General features: G+C 34.6%; 1 protein-coding gene across 6 annotated transcripts in view; it reads left to right on the top strand.

Annotated features, from left to right (window-relative positions):
• TP63 (tumor protein p63) overlaps nt 1-19,425 on the top strand; it is a 208,829-nt gene that overhangs the window by 105,447 nt on the left and 83,957 nt on the right. Inside the window, exon 1 of one of the 6 annotated variants that reach the window (XM_012745186.2) lies at nt 3,196-9,468. The exons of 4 other annotated variants lie outside the window; for them this stretch is intronic. In XM_012745186.2, coding sequence (XP_012600640.1) covers nt 9,427-9,468 — 42 coding nt within the window. In that variant the 5' untranslated portion in view covers nt 3,196-9,426. Of the gene's footprint in view, nt 1-3,195; nt 9,469-19,425 lie in introns of those variants that run through there. One more of the 6 variants, XM_012745188.2, reaches the window with a different exon arrangement.

The raw sequence follows: 19,425 nt of genomic DNA, 5'->3' as shown, positions 1-19,425 counted from the left end.
ACTGGTGTACACATATCTTACAACTAAAGGTATAGACCAGCAGAAATTAAAACCAGAGAAGGATGTTGGAACTCTCTGATAGCAAAATGTGATTTCTTTTTCCCCTTGGAGTTTATCCAGTTCTCCAAAGTAAATACACCTCCTTTTTATTTTGCCTAGGGATTTTTTTTTTTTTTTTACTGGAAAGGGTGGAGAAGATTTGCGTAAGAAAGAAAGCTGAGTTGCCTCAAAATACAGCCTCCAGAAAGAATGAGACATCCCCTGCCCAACCTATTATTCATGCTGAGAAAAGTAAAATAGAGGAACTGAAAGTGAAGCCTAAAATTGCCAGGGCTGAAAGCTTGATAGAAATTAACTGGTCTATTGAATCAACCACTTCTTAGGTTCTTTAGAAAGGAAAAACCACAAGAAACAGATGTCTGATATAAAGCTGATAGGGAAGTTGTTTGTCTTCATCAATAGTGAAATTCAGATCATGGTAAATAGATAAATGTGAACTCCAAGTAGGCTAGGAATGACAAATACTTAACAGCACTAAGTCCAGTATACAGATTAAAACCCTGAGGAGTGGACAAGAGAAGTGTCTTGCTTCCGATAATATTAATATAATGAATTTACTGTCAGAACCAGAACTTAACCCAAAGTCCATCGCTTTTGAAACAATGTCTTTTCATGCATAATTTTTAAAGGCAAGAAGCATTTCTTTTCTATGGTTTTAGGGCAGAGTAAATTATTACAATCTGGGATTGTATTGCAGTATATCCCAGTATGGACCCAGAAGGAAAGGTGATGTGTTATACAATTAGCATGAGTGAGTATTTATTTATTATCCATTCAGCAAAAGGGATTAGCTCAAAATCACATAGTTGAAACCTAGAGTCCAGGTTTCTGTTCTTGATTCTGGAGCTCTTTCTTTCTACTATTCCTTGTTGACAACTTCATCTATGATCATTTACTGTGGTAGAAGCCAAATAGAGGATGTGGTAGTAAGTAGGAAGGCCAAGGACTGAGATATAATTTTAATCAGACTATTGAAACATGAGACAATCCAGTGCTTTAAAAAGGAAGGTATTTAGTAGCCATGTTCAGAACTATAGACATTAATGAATAAAATGATAAAAGGGTACTAAAATTATTTAGAATCTATCATAAACTATTTACTATTATAGGATTGGTTAGGGAATTTAAATGTTATAATATGGAATGATATTTTTTGATTTTAGAGATGAAAGTTCAAAAAAACTAAGTAAACACTCTACTATTCAAACACACGGTTTAATTTAAGTTAATTTAAGACTTTATCTTTCCAAAATAGATCAATCAACGGTGGTAGAGATGAGTGTGTTCATTTTAATGAATGATGTATAATAGCAATAAAGGGTAGTTAATTTTGTTCATGAGTATTTACTCTTAAATATTAACAAATATTTTAAATAATACTAGCTCCTGATGCTGTTGTAATAAGGTGACCTCTGCTGTACATTGTTGGTCTAAACATAAACTAGAATAAGGTCTAGAAATCAATGTATCTATTGACCTTTAAATATTTTTTAATTTTAGTTAAATAAGTCAACTTATGTTAATGTATTTTAATAAATAGTGTAATACTTTTTGCTTTATGGTTATAGTGTTAAAAGAAAAGTAGAGCTAGGTACAGTGGCTCACACCTGTAATCCCAACACTTTGGGAAGCCAAGGTGGGAGAATTGATTGAGTCGAGGAGCTCAACACCAGCCTGGGCAACATCATAAGTCTCCTTTTCAAAAAACAATAAAAATTAAAAAAAGCATTAGCCAGCCAAGGTGATGTGTACCTGTAGTACCAGCTTCTTGGGAGGCTGACATAGGACAATTGCTTAAATTTAGGAGTTTGTGGTTGCAGTGAGCTATGATTAGGCCATTGCACTCCAGCCTTGGTGACAGAGCAAGACTCTATTTCTAAAAATAATTTGAAAAATTAAAAAGAAAAATGGAAGTAAATTGAATGTCCAATTAATGGGAAATGGCTACATTAATTACATTAATGAGACTGTACTCATGTTAGCAAGTTAATTTTAAAAATAGGCATATGTATCTGTATATACAGACATATATACATACATGAGAAAATATCTTTAATATTTAATATCATATGTACAGTTTGTAAAACACATACTTATACGTAATCTGTATTTCTGGAAGAGAATATACCAAAATTTTAATAATAGTTACCTTTAGTTTCTGGGATAAATGACCATATACTCTGTTTTTTATGTTTTCAACAATATATTTATAGTCTAAACAAACAATGCATATATTTAAGAAATCCTAAAAAAATAATTTTTGTACAATAAAGTAATGAGTTGTTATTTTAACATATATAATACTGAAAGGAAAAGTAACTTGGAAATATCTGACAAATATGTCAAAATCTTTATTAATAAGGAAAGCATTACTATTTCAATGGGGCAGGAATTGAGAGGAAGGCAAAGGATATTAATAGATCATTTAAAGAAGAAATGTAAAGGACAAATAAACATATTGAGACATATGTAATATCACTAGCTAGCAAGGGAATTCATACTATTAATAAAATAAAATATTTTTTCATGATAATCTTCAATGCTATGGTAGTTATAGAAATGTAATTTGGTGCAATCATTTTAGAAAATAACTTGATACTATAGCCATCAAGTAACTTAAGTCCATAATGTTTGACTCGGTACTTCCTGTTGTAGGAATACTTGACAAACAAAATGCTCATAATATTATGATAACTTAAAAATATTTTGTCGAGTATGATCTTACTTTTGTTTACATACATAAACACAGGAGGAAGACTATGAAAACTTAACAATAATTCTGAGTAGTGTGCTTATAGTTGACTTTTATTCATTTTTTTTGAATTTGTCATATTTTTCTTCTAAGTATCATACTATTTTTATAATCTAAAAAATGTTAAATAACATAATAGAAAACAATATGAGGAGAGATGATCTTTTCTCCATACATTTGTACATCTATTTACTAACTGTTTTGGTGCCCTTCAAAAATAAAACACTAAGTCCAAGGAAGAGGTAAAAATATTGTTGTTATAATCATAGAGTAGGATGTCTGGTGAATGAGCAGTAGGGCCACTATGGACATAGCATTGAAGGAGGGATAAGGGGGGTAGGGGTGGGGGAATACAGAGATGGGAGAAGGAGGAAATGTAAAGATGGAACCTAACCATACAGCACAGTGCTTATGTGGATTCTGGAGTCAAAATGCACAGATTCTGATCTCAATTCCATCATTTCGTATCTATCTACATCTCAGTGTCTTCATATGTAAAATAGCAATGATCAAAGTGTCTAAACTGTGATTTTTTAATGAGAATTATAAATGAGTTTGATATATGTAAAGTATCATGGAAGAGTACCTGACTCATAAAAAAATACAAAGAAAGACAATGTAAACCCTCTCCACCATTTTACCTTTTACTTGGACATTTATACAAATAAAACACTATATCTTGAGTGTAACTGTAGGACAGAACTCAACTCTATACCCATAAGGCTTACCCATTTTTCAGAGCCTAGCTGGTGACCCTAAGATGGATGTTATTTAATATCTTGCTTTGGAATTTAACTTTAGACTAAAGAGAAAATTGATTTGGGGAACTAATTTAGTGGCTCAGAAGCTTCTACAAATGCTAATTCGTGTCACCTATTTGAGGCAGGAGGGGAAGGAAATCACTTCACTCAAAGCATAGAGCTTTGAAAGTTACTCAGTGTGTTCTGTTGGTCATCCTTTAACTTAGTGGTAGCTGACATTAAAAAGATCTATTTAATTTTGTCCTGCAGCAGCTGGGAAAGCCCCAACATTTCTTAGCTTTCACACAGGTTCTAAAAACCCCAACCTTTTTTGACTATTATAGGTTTATTATGCCAACAACTTTCCCTTTTGACAAATAATTATTGAAGGTTTGAGATACTGAGCTTGACTTGAAAGCACGATTTTTTCTCTATTTTATTTTAATTAGATACTGTACTGTGATTCTTACAGATAAGGCATCGTTGTGAGATACATATCTGTCTCATAATAAATACTTTGGGAAAAGAATCTCTTGTTCAACTTTCTGGTTCTTTCCTATAGAATGATAGAACTGTTTAATTACGCTTGTATTTATTAAGCTTCTAGAAGACTAAATGTGGTGTGATGAACAGAAATGGACTTTGACTTCAATAATTCATAACCAAAGTGGGGGGAGAGACAGTTAAGTACACAACTTTTTCCACTGAAGGATAGAATTTTACTACTGCTTTTATATATATTCATATAAAATAAGAGAAGATTTAAATTCAGGTAGGGGATTGGAGAAATCCTCATGAAGGTAACATTTAAAGAATCTGAGGCCAGGTGCAGTGGCTCACACCTGTAATCCTTGCACTCTGGGAGGCTGAGGTGGGAGGATTGCTTGAGGTCAGGAGTTTGAGACCAGCTTAAGCAACAGCAAAACCCTATTTCTACTAAAAATAGAAAAAATTAGCAGGGCATGGTGGCACGTGACTGTAGTCCCAGCTACTTGGGAGGCTCAGGCAGGAGGATCACTTGAGCCCTAGAGTTTGAGGTTGCAGTGAGCTGGGCTGATACCACAACACTCTATCCTGGGCAACAGAGTGAGACTTTGTCTCAAAAAAAAAAAAAAAAAAGAATCTGAAAATGGCAGTTATCAGGTAAAGAGAATGAAGGCATTCCAAACTAAGGGACCAGATTGAGCAAAGAGACAGAAATGGTCTGCTGGGGGCAGCATATAGAAAGAAAAGTGAGTGGATTATAAGGAAGTTGAAGCTGAAAGGGTAGTTTGGGGCCAGATTTCGAAGGGCCTGTCTAAATAGTTGGTTTGGTCCCATTGGCATTGGGGCACCCGGAGGAGTGACATCAGAATCTATAGGACAGATGAAGTGATGGTGAGGAAACTCTAGGGAAGGAGGGGAGAAGGTAGAGCCATTGGTGTATATTCTTTTTTCTTTCTCAATCAGATAGATTTTTGGCTAAAACATAGAAGAACTGATAAACAGTTTGCCCTGCATATCTGCTGGGTTTGCATTCATAGATCAGGCCAACCATGAATTGAAAATATTCAGAAAAAATAAAAAATAACAATACAACAATAAAAATAATACAAATAAAATACTGTTTAACTATTTCATAGTATTTACATTATATTAGGTATTATTAATATAACTAACATAGACATTACTTAAAGTATGTTGGAGGATGTGCATAGGTTATATACAAATCCTATGCCATTTTTCATAAGGGACTTGAGCATTAATGGATTTTGGTAGCCATGGGGATCCTACAACCAGTCCCCCCATGGATAACTGAGAGACAACTGTTTTTAGAACCAGCTACACATTTCTTCTTAAAGGCTCAACTGTTTTTATAGCTAAAAACAAGACATCAATCTTTTGTTTCCCTTAATAAATAGCTACCTAATCCTAGCCAAATCTATCCAAACCCTTGGCATTTTCTAACCTCACTTCACTCTCAGTTCCATGGAAATAAAATCTTCTCTTGGAACCCATTATCTCTGTTACTCAGCTTCAGGAAACCTAAGCATTTCTCTTCATCTAAACCTGCCTTCACCCATTGGATGCAAACATAGATCCAAGAGCACAGAATTACATCAATTTCTTAATTTCTAGAATTTTATAGGCACTGTGTGTTGTTCCCTACCCAACTCCACATAGCAAGGATGAAGATCTTCAAACAAATATTTTCTGTGTGTCAAGGGTTTATATACCTGTTTAACTTTCTCACATAGAGATATAAAATCGAGCCATTGACATTTGGTTTGCCATTCCAAATCTAAGAAAAATATATACTCAATAAATGATGAAGATCAATTATTTATTTTTGTGGGTATGAATAGATCTACCTTTGTTCCTCACACAAATATAAATTCTGGAAAGTTAAAATATTTTCATATGATTCAATTCAAAAACCATGATATGATATTATAATATGTTTGCAGAATTTTATAATATTGGGCTGGGAAAAGCCTTTCAAACAATGTTTGAAAAACAATGTCATATGGGAGAAAATGGTAAATTTGACTATAGAAAAAAATTATAATTTTTCTACACCAAAAAGCACATCATAATACCATATGCAAATATGAAAGACCAGACACACATATCTACACACAAAAAAACAAATACACATACAAACACATATGTGAAAAAATATTTACAACACTTAAGAAAAAGAGTTGAATAACTGTTAAAAAAGGATAGTCAATAAAATGTTAATGTTTTATTATTTCTGGAAAGCATATATGTTGATCCCATGTCTTAGATTTATATTCCCAAAGCTGTGGATTTACAGCAGTGGCATTTTCATCCGGCGGCAGTGCTGACCCCTAATTCTGAGGCCATGAAGCTTTAAGTAGTCTGGGGAAGTGGCTGAGAATGGAAGGGCATGTGTTCTGAAGAGTTGTTCTAACTCCTGAGGACTTGGGACACACACTTAAAATCCTTGAATATGGTTATTTATCTGTAAAATGTAGATAATAATACCTACATCACTAATTTGTTAAGAAAATCAGTGTACATTACTAAACATTGAGACCCCTGTGTAAGCTTTGTTCCATGGTTAACTGCAGAGAATTGTTACTTCTTTGTTTAAATCAATGCATTTTTATATCAGATAGTTACACTAATTCTGAAATCAAACATTATATGATGTACTTAAATTAGCTATTTTATGGAAATCTTTGCACTAAATTCAAATGTATGTGGACTATTAGCTAATTTTTCATTGTGAGGATATCTTAAAGCAAAAGACATGAATTTTTTTTCCCTTCAATGAATTGTTGTCTTTTCTTTGTCATTTAAGTATCTTAAGTATCTATGCAACTTGGCTGCTTCGATTGTACAATACGGAGATGAGCAAATGGAGGAACAAATAGCCAAGTAAAATAAGAGAAACATGAGTAATCCTGTAACTCACTTCTCTGAATTCTGGACAGAGACTCTTATCTTTGTAATGGTCTTTAGAAATCATTTAGTTCTGCTCCTCATTTCACAAATGAGGAATCTGAATCCTGAGTGGTTAAGTAACTTGCCCCAAGGGCACAGAGCTGGTTAAAAGCAGAGCTGGCAACAGGGCCCATATCTCTTAACTCCCAGTCCAGTGTTCTTCCTCCTCAACTACTTGAAGTTCTCAAGCAGCTGTGGTGGATACATGGTTCTAGATTTTGCCCGGAATCTTTGCAGATATGTTAGAGACCATTCTCAGATTTGATTGTGCTAAAGGTTGAAGTGGTACACAGAAGGATTTTGACTTTTTCATCCATCAAATCCTGCTGGGAATCTTTTGACTTTTATGAACAATGAAGTTTGTTTACATTTTGAGTGTGTATCATCAACACTTGAGACTGTGAGCCCTAGATTTAGGTGTTCAAATGGTTACATTATCCCATTAGTGTAAAAAGCAATCCAATAATGACTTTCTGGGGCAGTTGTGCTAATAGCATTTCCTCTAGCATTGATTCCCAAGCGTGACTCATTCAGAACTGCCGTATGAAATCCACTTGGGGCTGCAGCCGTGGAGAGACTGATTCAGTAGATCTGGGGCCAGGTCCAGAAATCTGTTTTTAAAAAACACCCAGGATGATTCTCAGCGTTATCCAAGCTTTTGCACCACAGGAATAGAGCACAGCTTTAAGGAGCAACCATCTGCTTTCCACTATTGACCCTTAAGCTGTCAGTGGGTGTAGAATTTAAATGCACGGTACAAGTAATTATACTGCGTTTCTTTTTTGCCTTGTAGCCAGTGATCATTTGGTTAATTACAGGTAGTAAGAGAGGTCATGCTTCCCAATATTTTAGTGAAGAAACAAATGTTTTATCTGATGTAAATTCTAGTGTTGCAGAGTATTGTCATATTCTTGGATACTTGAGACCAGATTATATTATGGGAGATTTTTCTTATAAACCAGAAGGCATTATTACCAGTAATTCAGGGGCCTTAAAATAAATATCAGCTAATCATCACATCATCCTTTTATGGATGCATGCATTTTATGGATACCAAAGTAGAAGTAAAGAGAAAGCAAATCCAAGGTCATGAACATATTTGCAAATTATTTCTGAAATTTATGTATTAATCTATTCTGGCTTCTAATCTTTTTGTCTTCTACATTTTATAACAAATCTAAATCTAGCTGAATTACTAATACTCAGTAGTAGGAAGAGAATATTTTTAGTGAATTATATAATAACCATAGGGCACATTTATCTTTACTAAATCATGGTAACTGAAGCTAGATTCTACATGAATGTTCTTATGTATTTATGTAAACATATTTTAAGGCTACATCTCTAGGCTCAACTTGAAAAAATTAATGTATTTTAAGGCAAAAGCTAATTGATCTGTCTTGCTTTAAGATTTATTCTATTAATCATTTAAATGGAAGCATCATGTAAAATAATCATTTTTATTACCCATTAATAAGAAAGGATATTCTTTGTGAGCACTAATAAAAACCAGGTAAAAAAAAAAGAAAAGAAATATTCAAATAGATAATCCTTTTTGTTAAAGGACACATTTCTCAGGATTTCTTTTTCCTATACATAATATGGATATTTATTTGTTTTTGCAAGTTAACGGGACCAGTTGTTTAAATTGTTATTGAAACAAGCTCTGAAAAATCAATTGGCTTATGTTGACATTGCTTGATGTGAAACTGCTGGCATTTCTCTGGGGAAAAAAAGTTGAAAACTTTTCAGCTATCAAGCAGTGGATTTTAATTTTTATATTGATGAAATATAACAATGGATTTGAGTATTTTCCCCTATTTTCTAACTTTGTGTAATCATTCTTGAAACCTCGAATCTAGTTTTTTTTTTTTTTTTTTTAAAGCCTACCAGAACTTTTCCTGAAGTTTTACTTTTCAGGTGCAAAAGAGTAAAATAACTTTCTGAAATGCCTTCTGTAAGTCGTGGTGGTGGTGGTGGTACGGTTTGTTTGGGGAGATTTTGTTTTGTTTTTAAAAGAGAGTGCGCTTTCTTATGAAAGAGACAGGGAAAGTTTTACCTGTCTGTCTCCTGTTGTTTTTTTTTTCTTTCTTTCTTTCTTTTTCTTTTAAAGATTGGTGATAAGGAATTCTAACTACTTAATGAGATGGGAGAGGCCTCACTCCATTGGAGTGGAGGAGTCCAGGTGGAAGTTGATGGATTGGACAGGTAAAGAGAAGAGTCCCGCCCCCTCATGCCTATAGTTGGGTATATATTAGGAAACCTTAAATTATGTACAGAGAGAGAAAGACAGAGAGGGACTTGAGTTCTGTTATCTTCTTAGTAGATTCATATTGTAAGGGTCTCTGAGGGGGTGGGGGGGTTGGCAAAATCCTGGAGCCAGAAGAGAGGACAGCAGCATTGATCAATCTTACAGCTAACATGTTGTACCTGGAAAACAATGCCCAGACTCAATTTAGTGAGGTAAGGATTTTAGATTTTAGCACTCCATTTAGAGATGCTTTTTGATTTTTATTTTTTAAATAAAAACTTAACATATTTGTGGTTCTCGGTCACCCAACGTAATGTTTTTGCAACTTGTATATAAGAATCTCCTTTTCTTGGTTAATGTTTTCTGTGGTGGCTGTAAGATTTTTTTTTTTTTTAAGTAGGAGATAAAACAGTAGGAGAAAATGAAAAAGAAAAATTTCTGGGTGACATTATATATTTGAAGAAACCCACTGTTCAGGAGTTTATAAAATCACTTTTTATAAGAACAAACTGAGAAAGCGGATCACATTCTGCTAAATACATTGAAATGACTACTCTGGTGGGTATTCCTGTACCAGTGAGACAAATTAGTTGACTGTATCTTAACTTCTTAGCTCAGTTATATCTTCAGACTTCATCCTAAAAGCAAATGAAGCTTTTTTCAAAATAATCAGGTGAGATTTTTTTTAAAGCCATCTTTGTTTTTAATTATATCAATCCAGAAACCCAACTTAATCCAGAGGGGACTGTAATAATGTCACTATCATCTGGTGATTGACTTATACTTTCACTGTGTAATGACAAATAAAGTTACATTGGAGCGATGCATTATTAAATATTTATACATGCATACATATAAATATGTGTTACAGCATACAGGATTTTATGTAAGGATTGATGACTTGCCTTTCTGATCTCTTCTTAACAATTTTGTCTTAGGGACTTAAATCACCCGGCAAAGGGATAAGGAAAAAAAAAAAAAAAACTCCTGAAGAGACTGTAAGGCTTTGAGGAAGTTTCCTAAGGTTGAGGGAGGTCTAACAACAATATTAGTTTACATTCCTCAGAATAGGGCAGCTGTGTTGACACTAATCAGATTGGGGGGTGGGTGTTGTAGAGAGAGTTCAGTGTTTCAGATGAAAATGCTTGCAGGTGAGTGTTTAGAAAAGTAGACTAGAGTACTCAAATTCAGCTCCTTTAAAAATCAAAACAAAATGCATAGTATTTGGGTGCAGACCGCAAAAGGACGAGTCGAGCAAAGGGCAACAAAGCAGGACCTGCGCTATCGTATTGACCATGCTATTGTCTAGACTCCTGAACTGTGTAAATATAGCAGGGGAAATATCAAGTTATCTAAAGAAGGAAAAGGAAGTGCCTATTTTTCTTTAAAACATTCAGGCAGGCTTGCTTGTCCTCAGTAGAGAAACTTGAGTTTCTTGTTTTGCTTTAATAATGAAAGTTAGCTTAAAATGTTACCAAACAATTTTTTTTAAAAAAGGAGATAACGTTTATGATTATCTTGTTGATTCTGTTTGATCCGTTTTTGTACAGTTTCAATCATTAAGAAAATGATCTGTCTGTCATATCATATCTGACTTTGTCGTTATTCATGAGCTATTTCACACATGGTATTTATAAGCAGTATAGGATCTATGTGTGTCTAAGTATAAAAGGGGAGAAGCAAAAGGTAATTCAGAGATATGTATAAGAAAAGTACAAGGTTGGTGAAAAATGGCAAGAAATGATTATTTTCAAGTTACACATGAAAGAAAAATATTGCATAAGTGCTGTGATTAGACAGTATTTGTAGGAATTATTGCCTTTTACGGTGGCAAAAGAGTCATGTTGTATCTGAGAATATGGTATCCTTATGATTAAAGAAAATGCCTTTGCATGGGTTTGAGTTTTTCAAACTTCAGGTAAATGTGTGGTCAGTAGCTCAAAAGGCAGTACTTGTCTTTTTTCTGTTGGAATGCTGCTAAGGTATATGGAAAATATCTATGAAAAAACATGGCTGAACTTCGCTACTTTCCTGCATCTTTTTGAATATTGCCTTCATGATTTCATATTCTTCTGCCAGTGTATGTACTATGTGATAATTTCATGGCTTGATTTCCATTCTATTACTTACGAATAACTTTCTTTTCTGTACAAGGTAATGCTTTAATATTTAGTCCTCTGTAAAAATACAGTTCTACCTCTGACTATCTCTGCCTGGAACCACATGGCTCTGAAAATCCTGAAATTTAATACAAAAGTTATAACATTTTTGGATTCACGCTTGTGAGTAACTTTAACACAGAAATAGCAATCTACTATAATCACACAAGAATTGTTTAAAAAATTAGGCAGATTAAGAATATAAGTGGCATACAACTTATATTGAGAGTGAGAGTGAAAATTATTTAAAAACTATAACCCATTCTCTGACTTCAAATAATTTTGCAATAATTTCTTTGAATTGGTAAATTAAAAGCAGTAGAAGAAAACTATTTTTTTCTCTACTTCCTTTTCCACAACTTTCTACTTCTTCCCTACCCCCAGGCCCTCAGCAGAGCTGGATTTGGGGAAGCCCTTAATGAACAGGAAGGGGTCCGGAAGGGAGGAGAACATGGGCAGGATGTAACAGGCAAGCTTAAAGATTCTACCCTTGGGTCACAATGGAGAGTCCTCAAGCAAGCTCCACTCCTCAGTGCCAGGCTTGGAATGACACAGCCTCTGGGACTGGTCTCAGACTTGGAAATAGAAGACTCAAAAGAGAGGAACTTCTTCACAGATTAAGTTTTAGTCCAGCATTCTTACCAGATAAACTGGACTTGATTTATGTGTGTGCATGTATGTGTGTACGTGCGTGTGTGTGTGCATGTGTGCGTGTGCGTGTTTGTGTGTGTGTGTGTGGTGTGTTTGGGGGGTATCTCAAACTCCTTAGAAAGAGAGCTTTACTATAATTCACCATCTGGGATTTTGGATGAAGAAGAAAAGATACTTTGGTAAATGGAATATAATATTTTAGAACAAAATGAGAATTCAAAGTTTATACCCCAAAACCTCATTTTATAAATCAGGGTTAATGATTTTTGCATTCTGTGGTTAAGAGAATATGATTGAAATCCCTTTACTTTTTTCTTTCTAAGAACAAGGAAATAGAGAATGCACTCTAAAAAGAGGGTTTATGTGATTCGTGGTAGATTCTCCCAAAAAAGCTTCCATGAAGGGCTGTTGTGCAAAGCTAGTTGAATGCAAGAATAAAAGTGCTGAGGTGGCAGTTTAAGTTCCATGGAGTCCAGGTCATTGTCATTTAGTTGATCTCTTTGCCTACCTGGTCAAGAAAAATAGTCTGTCCTATCCCAGTACTACTTTTACTGACTGAACGTTTAAAAAAATGTAGGAATGATTTTTCTTTTCATAGTTAATTAATGTATCATCTTAAGCTTTCTCCTGTTGTTGTTCTGAGATGTTTGGCATCACAGGAGAAAGCACATGGGTAAGAAGCAGAAGCTGCAGGTTTAATTCAGGTGTCAGCCAGACCATATTCCTCACTCCGTGCTGTGGCCTTCGATTGCACTACTTGTTTTACGATTGGGTGTCCTCAAGCCCAGAGGGAACTGGGAAAAAGAGATCTTAGATCATAGGTCATGGATCATACCTTCCTTTACTACTAATGATGAAAAAAATGATTTGGTGATAACAAATCACTTACCATTTACCTAGATAAGGAAAAGCATGTTTGTTTTGTTTGTTTGTTTTTTGTGTTTTTTTGTTTTTTTTTTTTGCTTTTTAGAGGAGCAGTGATCCTCAGCAAGAGCATGGGGAGTACAGCAGGAAGCATGAATGGATGTCTGGGTTATCTACAGCAACTAAATAAATATTGGTTGATTTTTCATCATCCATACTGCATACATTTTCTGAATGCAGATGGCTAAAATTTTCTTAGATGATGCATATATACAGAATTTAGATTCTGTATTCTGCCTAAAGACTATTTACGTTTGAAGTCATGAGATTTTAGGTTTATCAAGGAGGGATTTGGGATCAAACAATTAAGAAATATGTTGCCACAAATGCACCCCAGCTTTGTTTGATGTGCATGTGATTGTTTTGGGGAGACCTGAGGTGGTAGAACAGAAGGGGCTAGGTAAAAATCCTTCCTTTTTAGTACAATTATCAAATTAAACTTTTTCTTGTCTGTTTACTTTTTAACTACTAATTGTTTTATGTCAATAAATAGAGTGAACACAGATAACAAAGAGCTATCTAGTGAAAAACAGCTTGATTATTTCCATAATTTCCATAAAAGTTTTATTATTTTGAAGATGAAATATTTTCCAATTTTCTTTTCACATATAATAGGAAAAAGGTCAGATGACTGTTATAGTGTTACTGTCCAGTGCCTATTTATTGGAGTCTATGAATGGTATCCACCATACACTTGGGGTCTGGAAGAGAATGGTTTGAAGTGTCAAGGTGAAATATTCGATCCAAAAGTTAAGCTTTAAACCTTATTCCTAATCTTATCTTAAGAACACAATTTGGAGGCCCAAGAAAATAGTAAAACATGGCTTATTAATATTCCACATCTCTAAAAATTTTTATAATTTTTACTTATACTTTTTGGTTGAGTTGTACTGTATTCGATATTCTTGAAAAGTAATATTGAGGAGGAGAAACTTAAACTAGAAGGAATGACTTTTTTCTAAATAAATGTTTACTGAGCATCAGTTATATATAAGATGGTACATAGGATCTAAAAATGAAAAAGTTCTTACACAAAGAAGCTTATAGTTCATCGGAGAATGAGGCAGATATATATATCTATATCTATCTATCTCTATCTATATATATAGTTATAATACAGAGCAGATCTTAAGTGCCACGTGAAAAGTGTGGACGAGACATAGAGTGTCACAGAGAAAGAGAGTCCCTTGAAGTAGGAGGATCAAGAAAGTCTGTGTATATAAAAGATGTGGCTGACTTGGAAGGACAGATAGAACTTTCTAAGTCCTAGAAATATAAGGAAGAAGGAGGAATTCAGGTGAAGAAATAATCATCAGCAAAGGCAAGGAGTGGTGGGGGCGAATGCCGGTGCACTCAGAAACATCAGATAGTTCAGATGGAATTGAAATTATGAGATAGTTAGGAAATAAAGTTAGGAATGGCTCAGAGGGCCATAACACTGAGAGGAGAAGGTGTTGTTGTAGTAGCATCAACAAGTCATGTAAGGATTAGTGTCATTGGAGCTCTACTACAGAGCACTGGGGAGGAAAAATGGCTTTGCTCTACACTGCCCGGAAGTATAAAAAAATGCATTATCCTAGATTGCACATTGCCTGCATATTTTGTAGGCATATCTATCACTTCTCTGGAAGGGTAGGAATGGATTGTTTATAAAGTCTGATAAAACTTGGATATTCTTTGCCCATAGCTCTGTTTAATGGCTGGGGTCCTTGCCATAGGTAAGTTGGGAACTATTGGTCTTGTTTTGTCCTTATTTATTCCTGCTATCCCAGCATAATTATTAATAACACACCTTTTCACTTTCAAAAGTGTCCCATTTAGAGGATAAATTATTTGGTTGCCCTATAAATAAAGACCTTGTTCTTTATTTCATTCTTTCCTTAAAAACACCACCTCAAAATAAAAAGTAGTATAAATTTGGCTGTAAACCAGATACAGTGATTTTGATATACCAGCATAAATCATTTAGATTATTTACCCTCAATAAAAGAAGCATTTCCTTACATCCCAACACTTTCTGAGAGTGAATTAAATATAATCACTGTGAAAGGCAGTGTGAGGAAAGCAGAATGAGTAAGTCATAGCCACTGGCCTTTGAAAATTCACAATCCTAGGGAATATATAAGGTGTTCATAAATGACTCCATTGTACAGCATAATTGTTAAAAGATACAAAAATTTTAAAAGATTGAAATGGAGTTTAAACTCTTTATGGTAAAGATAATATTCACATGGTTTGAGAACCAGAATTCAGTGGAAGAGGTAGGGAAGAAAGATATTCTGTGTAGAAGATAGAAAATGAATAAAAATATAAGGGAGAACTGTGCCAGACCAGATGAAAGAGGCTGGCATATTGATTTTAAAAGAGAATGTGTTGATTTAAACACTGATGTATATTCAATATTTATAGCAAAATGGAAGCTGTTATAGAAATAGTAACAAAAGATTATAGAGGCATTTATCTTACTTAGTGAGCTGGAACCCATGTGTGTTTTAAAAGCATGTACAGTGTTCAGAATCCAAGATTTAAAACTTTGACTGGCTGGGAGTGGTGACTCATGCCTGTAATCCTAGCACTCTGGGAGGCTGAGGCGGGAGGATTGCTCGAGGTCAGGAGTTCGAGACCAGCCTGAGTTAGAGTGAGACCCCCGTCTCTACTAAAAATAGAAATTTCCTGACAACTAAAAATATATATAGAAAAAATTAGCCAGGCATGGTGACACAGGCCTGTAGTCCCAGCTACTCGGGAGGCTGAGGCAGAAGGATCACTTGAGCCCAGGAGTCTGAGGTTTCTGTGAGCTAGGCTGATGCCACGGCACTCTAGCCCGGACAACAGAGCGAGGCTATGTCTCAAAAAATAAAAAAATAAAACTTTGACTGCATGCTCTGGGAGGATGCAGTGGCATCCCACAGGGAGGGAGAAAAATGAGGCCACATGATTGCTTGGACTGGGAGAAGTTGTGGATTGTCTGTTCTCCTTCCTTGGACTTCCACAGAGACAGATATAGTGTCTTACACTTTATATGGACTTAGTAATTACATTTTAAAATTAATCAAAACTAAGGACAAAATTCAGACTGATTCTCTATGTTAATTCAGAGTTAACTTTACTTATTAAATAATCATCTTACAATCAGGACAAGAAAGCCTTTTTCTCTGGTCATTGTTCTAAAATGCAAGTGGTAACCCTAGAGTTAAATTGTGAGAGGATATACCAAGTATGACATTTGTTCAAAATGAGAATCTCAACTGGGAAATAATAGAGCAGAAGGCAATATGAATATCTCATTACAAAAACAAACAGTCCCACCAAATTAAATTAAAAAACAATGAAACGTTAAGATCTTGGTATCTCAAATAAAAATATTTGCCATCAAATTTTCAAATTTTATTTTTGGGACAAGTATACACACTTAATATTTAGCATTTGAAGAGAAATATTGGAAAAAGACAGGTCTTTACCCACATTAATATCCTTTCCTTCCACAATCTCCTTCATCACTTCCATCTATCTCTCCCAGGAAGAAAACGTAGACAATTGAAGAGATTAATGGTAGGGCAGATGAGTGTAGACCACATGTGTTGCGGGGGAGAGGGTGAACCCATTGACTTGATTCGAAAGCAAAGGGAGTAGATAGAAGGTCAAACTGAGCTCCTGGGCTAACTAAACTAAGATGCAGAGACATCTATGTTTATGTCTCCTTTCTTTCTCTTTTTTACCAATCTAGTCCTCTACTTACATAAAATATATTTTTAAAGTACCCAATGAGTGTTTGTCCCACAGACTCTTGGCAGACATTAGGGAAAACAGTGAAGTTCCACAAAACACCACATTGCTATACAACCTCCTTTGAAGAGAAGAAATAAGTAGTGAAATGAGGTGTAAAGTCTTTCATGAAACAGTACTTTACACTTCCCTGCATTTGATTTTTGTATTTGGCCTGATACTATAGTAAGTCCATGCTTTTCAAAAAGCATTCTTAAAAAAAAAAAAAAAAAAAAAAAAAGCATTCTTTTCCATTTTCTGCAGAAAAAATTTTTAGAAATTTATTTCTAAGTTTATTTCATGTTTGATAATGACTAACTTTATACACTCTTATTTTTAAATAAAATTGTCCAAGTTTTGTTTGCCAAAAACAAAGTGAAATTGGACTGTTGTGTAGATTCGAGCTGAGGTGGCTTCACCTGTCAATTTGAAATTCAGTATCTGGTGTTAAGATAGAACTCATGTTGGTTCTAAGTGAGGGAATAACTGGCAAGAACAAAACATTTCTGGAATGTTAGTGAACATGTATAGAGCATAAATTGATATTTCATGCAAAACTTGTAATCTGAATTGCATCTTGTCTGTGTTTCTTAAATGGCAAAAAGATTTCCTTATAAAAGCTGAAAGAGGGAATTTTGAGTCAAGCTGTGGTGTGTTGCCAGAGGCGGAAATTTATGAAACGGTCTTGTCAGCTATTCTGGAAACACTACAAAAGAAATAGTTCTACTTTCTTATTGGTGCTAAAGCCACTAATAGGTGCAGTTTAGTATAATACCCCTATGAGAATTACCACCCCCAAAGTGAGCTTGCCTTGGAAAGAACTCTGTACAGGCATTTTCTTTTTCCTTTTAAGCTTGCGCAAAACACCCAAAGGGGCCATTTCCAATCCAAGCAGTGATCTTTCTCAAGTTTATTCTTTCTCAGATCACAGAGACAATGGGGAATATGCCCTGTTTACTCAAATCAGTCTGGATTAGTGTCACTCTATTGATGGAATCAGAATTAAAAGGAAAACCATTACCTTCTCAAGGGGCAACATCAGATGTTTTGGAAATGGCTTGATTACTTTTAAATAGACCATGTGAGACTGTCACCAGACTGAGGTAGAGGACTCCACAAGATATACACAGAGAGTAGCAGCAACACTGGGTGAGGCAGAATGTTCTTCATGAGCCTTAGGCCTGGGAAATTATTTCAACAGACAATCCCAAAATGGAAATCAGAATAGTAAGATTTCAGAGAAGAGGACTTTTCTGCTTTCTGTCTTCACTTCAATACCTCCCACCCCCAAATACTTCCTAGTCATTAAGGTCTTGCTGGGGAGCAACTTCATCTTTAAAAATTTCTCAAATTCCCCCATTCAGAATAATGCCTCCATCCTCTGAGCTCTTACTTCTCTGTTTCTTCCTCATTGCTCTCTGTGTACACCAGATGCCTTTCCCTACTCTAGAACAAAGACTCTTGGGGAATAGAGGATGTGTCATATTTATATCTGTATCCTCTGCAGAGTCACTAAATAATGTTCACTGAATGAAATGGGAACACGAGTCTGTTGATGTATTGCATATACTTAAATAAAAGGCTATTTGTAACTGATGTGTGCAAAAAAGTAAAGTGATCCCATGCATTATACAAACTTTGTCTGGCTATATTCTCTGCAGATAACTGAATCTTGTGGCTTTCCTTGAGATCTAGCAAGTCATTTTTTGTTTGTTTGTTTGTTTTCTTAACGAGCCCAGTATTATTCCCATTACACATCAAGTGGCAAGAAAGTTTTCAAAAGACAGGCAAGTTTCTTAAGTAAGAAATGACTTGTACTCCAATAGGTAAATAGTAAAGTGTGTGCTGCTTTCATATAATTGATTACCCATGAGGACAAAGAATGTGTTTGATTTAAAAAAAAAAAAAAACTGAACAGATGAGATTTTTATCTTGCTTTGCAGTGACTTTTTAAAAGTGTTTACTTGCTTCTACACTGTCCCCTTAATTCAGTTTGTCCCCTGCATGTCTCTTGATCCTCACTAGAGATGTGGGTGGTTTGATCTGGATGAATAAGCTTGATGATTTACAAACACTCTCTCGTTATTTTCTATGGTGTTATTACTAAAGAATGTCTGAGAAATCTTGAAGTCATTTTGCTCTTAAACATGATGCCTCAGCCTTTTTTTCTTAAATAGACACTAATGAGCTGTTGTAATTATTATACTGATTGATTGCTACTTTTATAATGAATTAAATAGAATAATATGAATATAAGAGTGTTTTTTCAAAGTAAGGCATGTCTTCTACATAGCTGGAAACTTCAGTTTTATTTTGCAATTAAAAGTGACAGCTTAAAGGAACACTCTAATATTGTATATCCAATTGCAAAGCACGGTTAATCACTAAAAATTTTAATTATCTCAAATATAATAAAAATGTAACGATCAGTAAAGAACTTGACAAGAAAAAGCAAATTAGAGCTCAGGAAACAGTGTTCCTCACTTGAATACCTGTGGGATAGTAAGAGTGATTAATATACTCCTTTTTACATGCTTTATTTTTCCACTTACAAATGAAGGTGAGTGTTTCAACCTTTGAGTGTATGTTACAATGTTTGGAAAATGAAATTATGAATTTATATCATTTGTAAGAAATGATTTGTAAGTGTAATAAACTGTAACCTCAGTT

This window comes from Microcebus murinus, chromosome 1 (assembly GCF_040939455.1).
Source record: "Microcebus murinus isolate Inina chromosome 1, M.murinus_Inina_mat1.0, whole genome shotgun sequence".
Taxonomy (NCBI): domain Eukaryota; kingdom Metazoa; phylum Chordata; class Mammalia; order Primates; family Cheirogaleidae; genus Microcebus; species Microcebus murinus.
The sequence above is the reverse complement of the archived record's forward strand: the minus strand, read 5'-3'. Positions and strand labels throughout refer to the sequence as shown.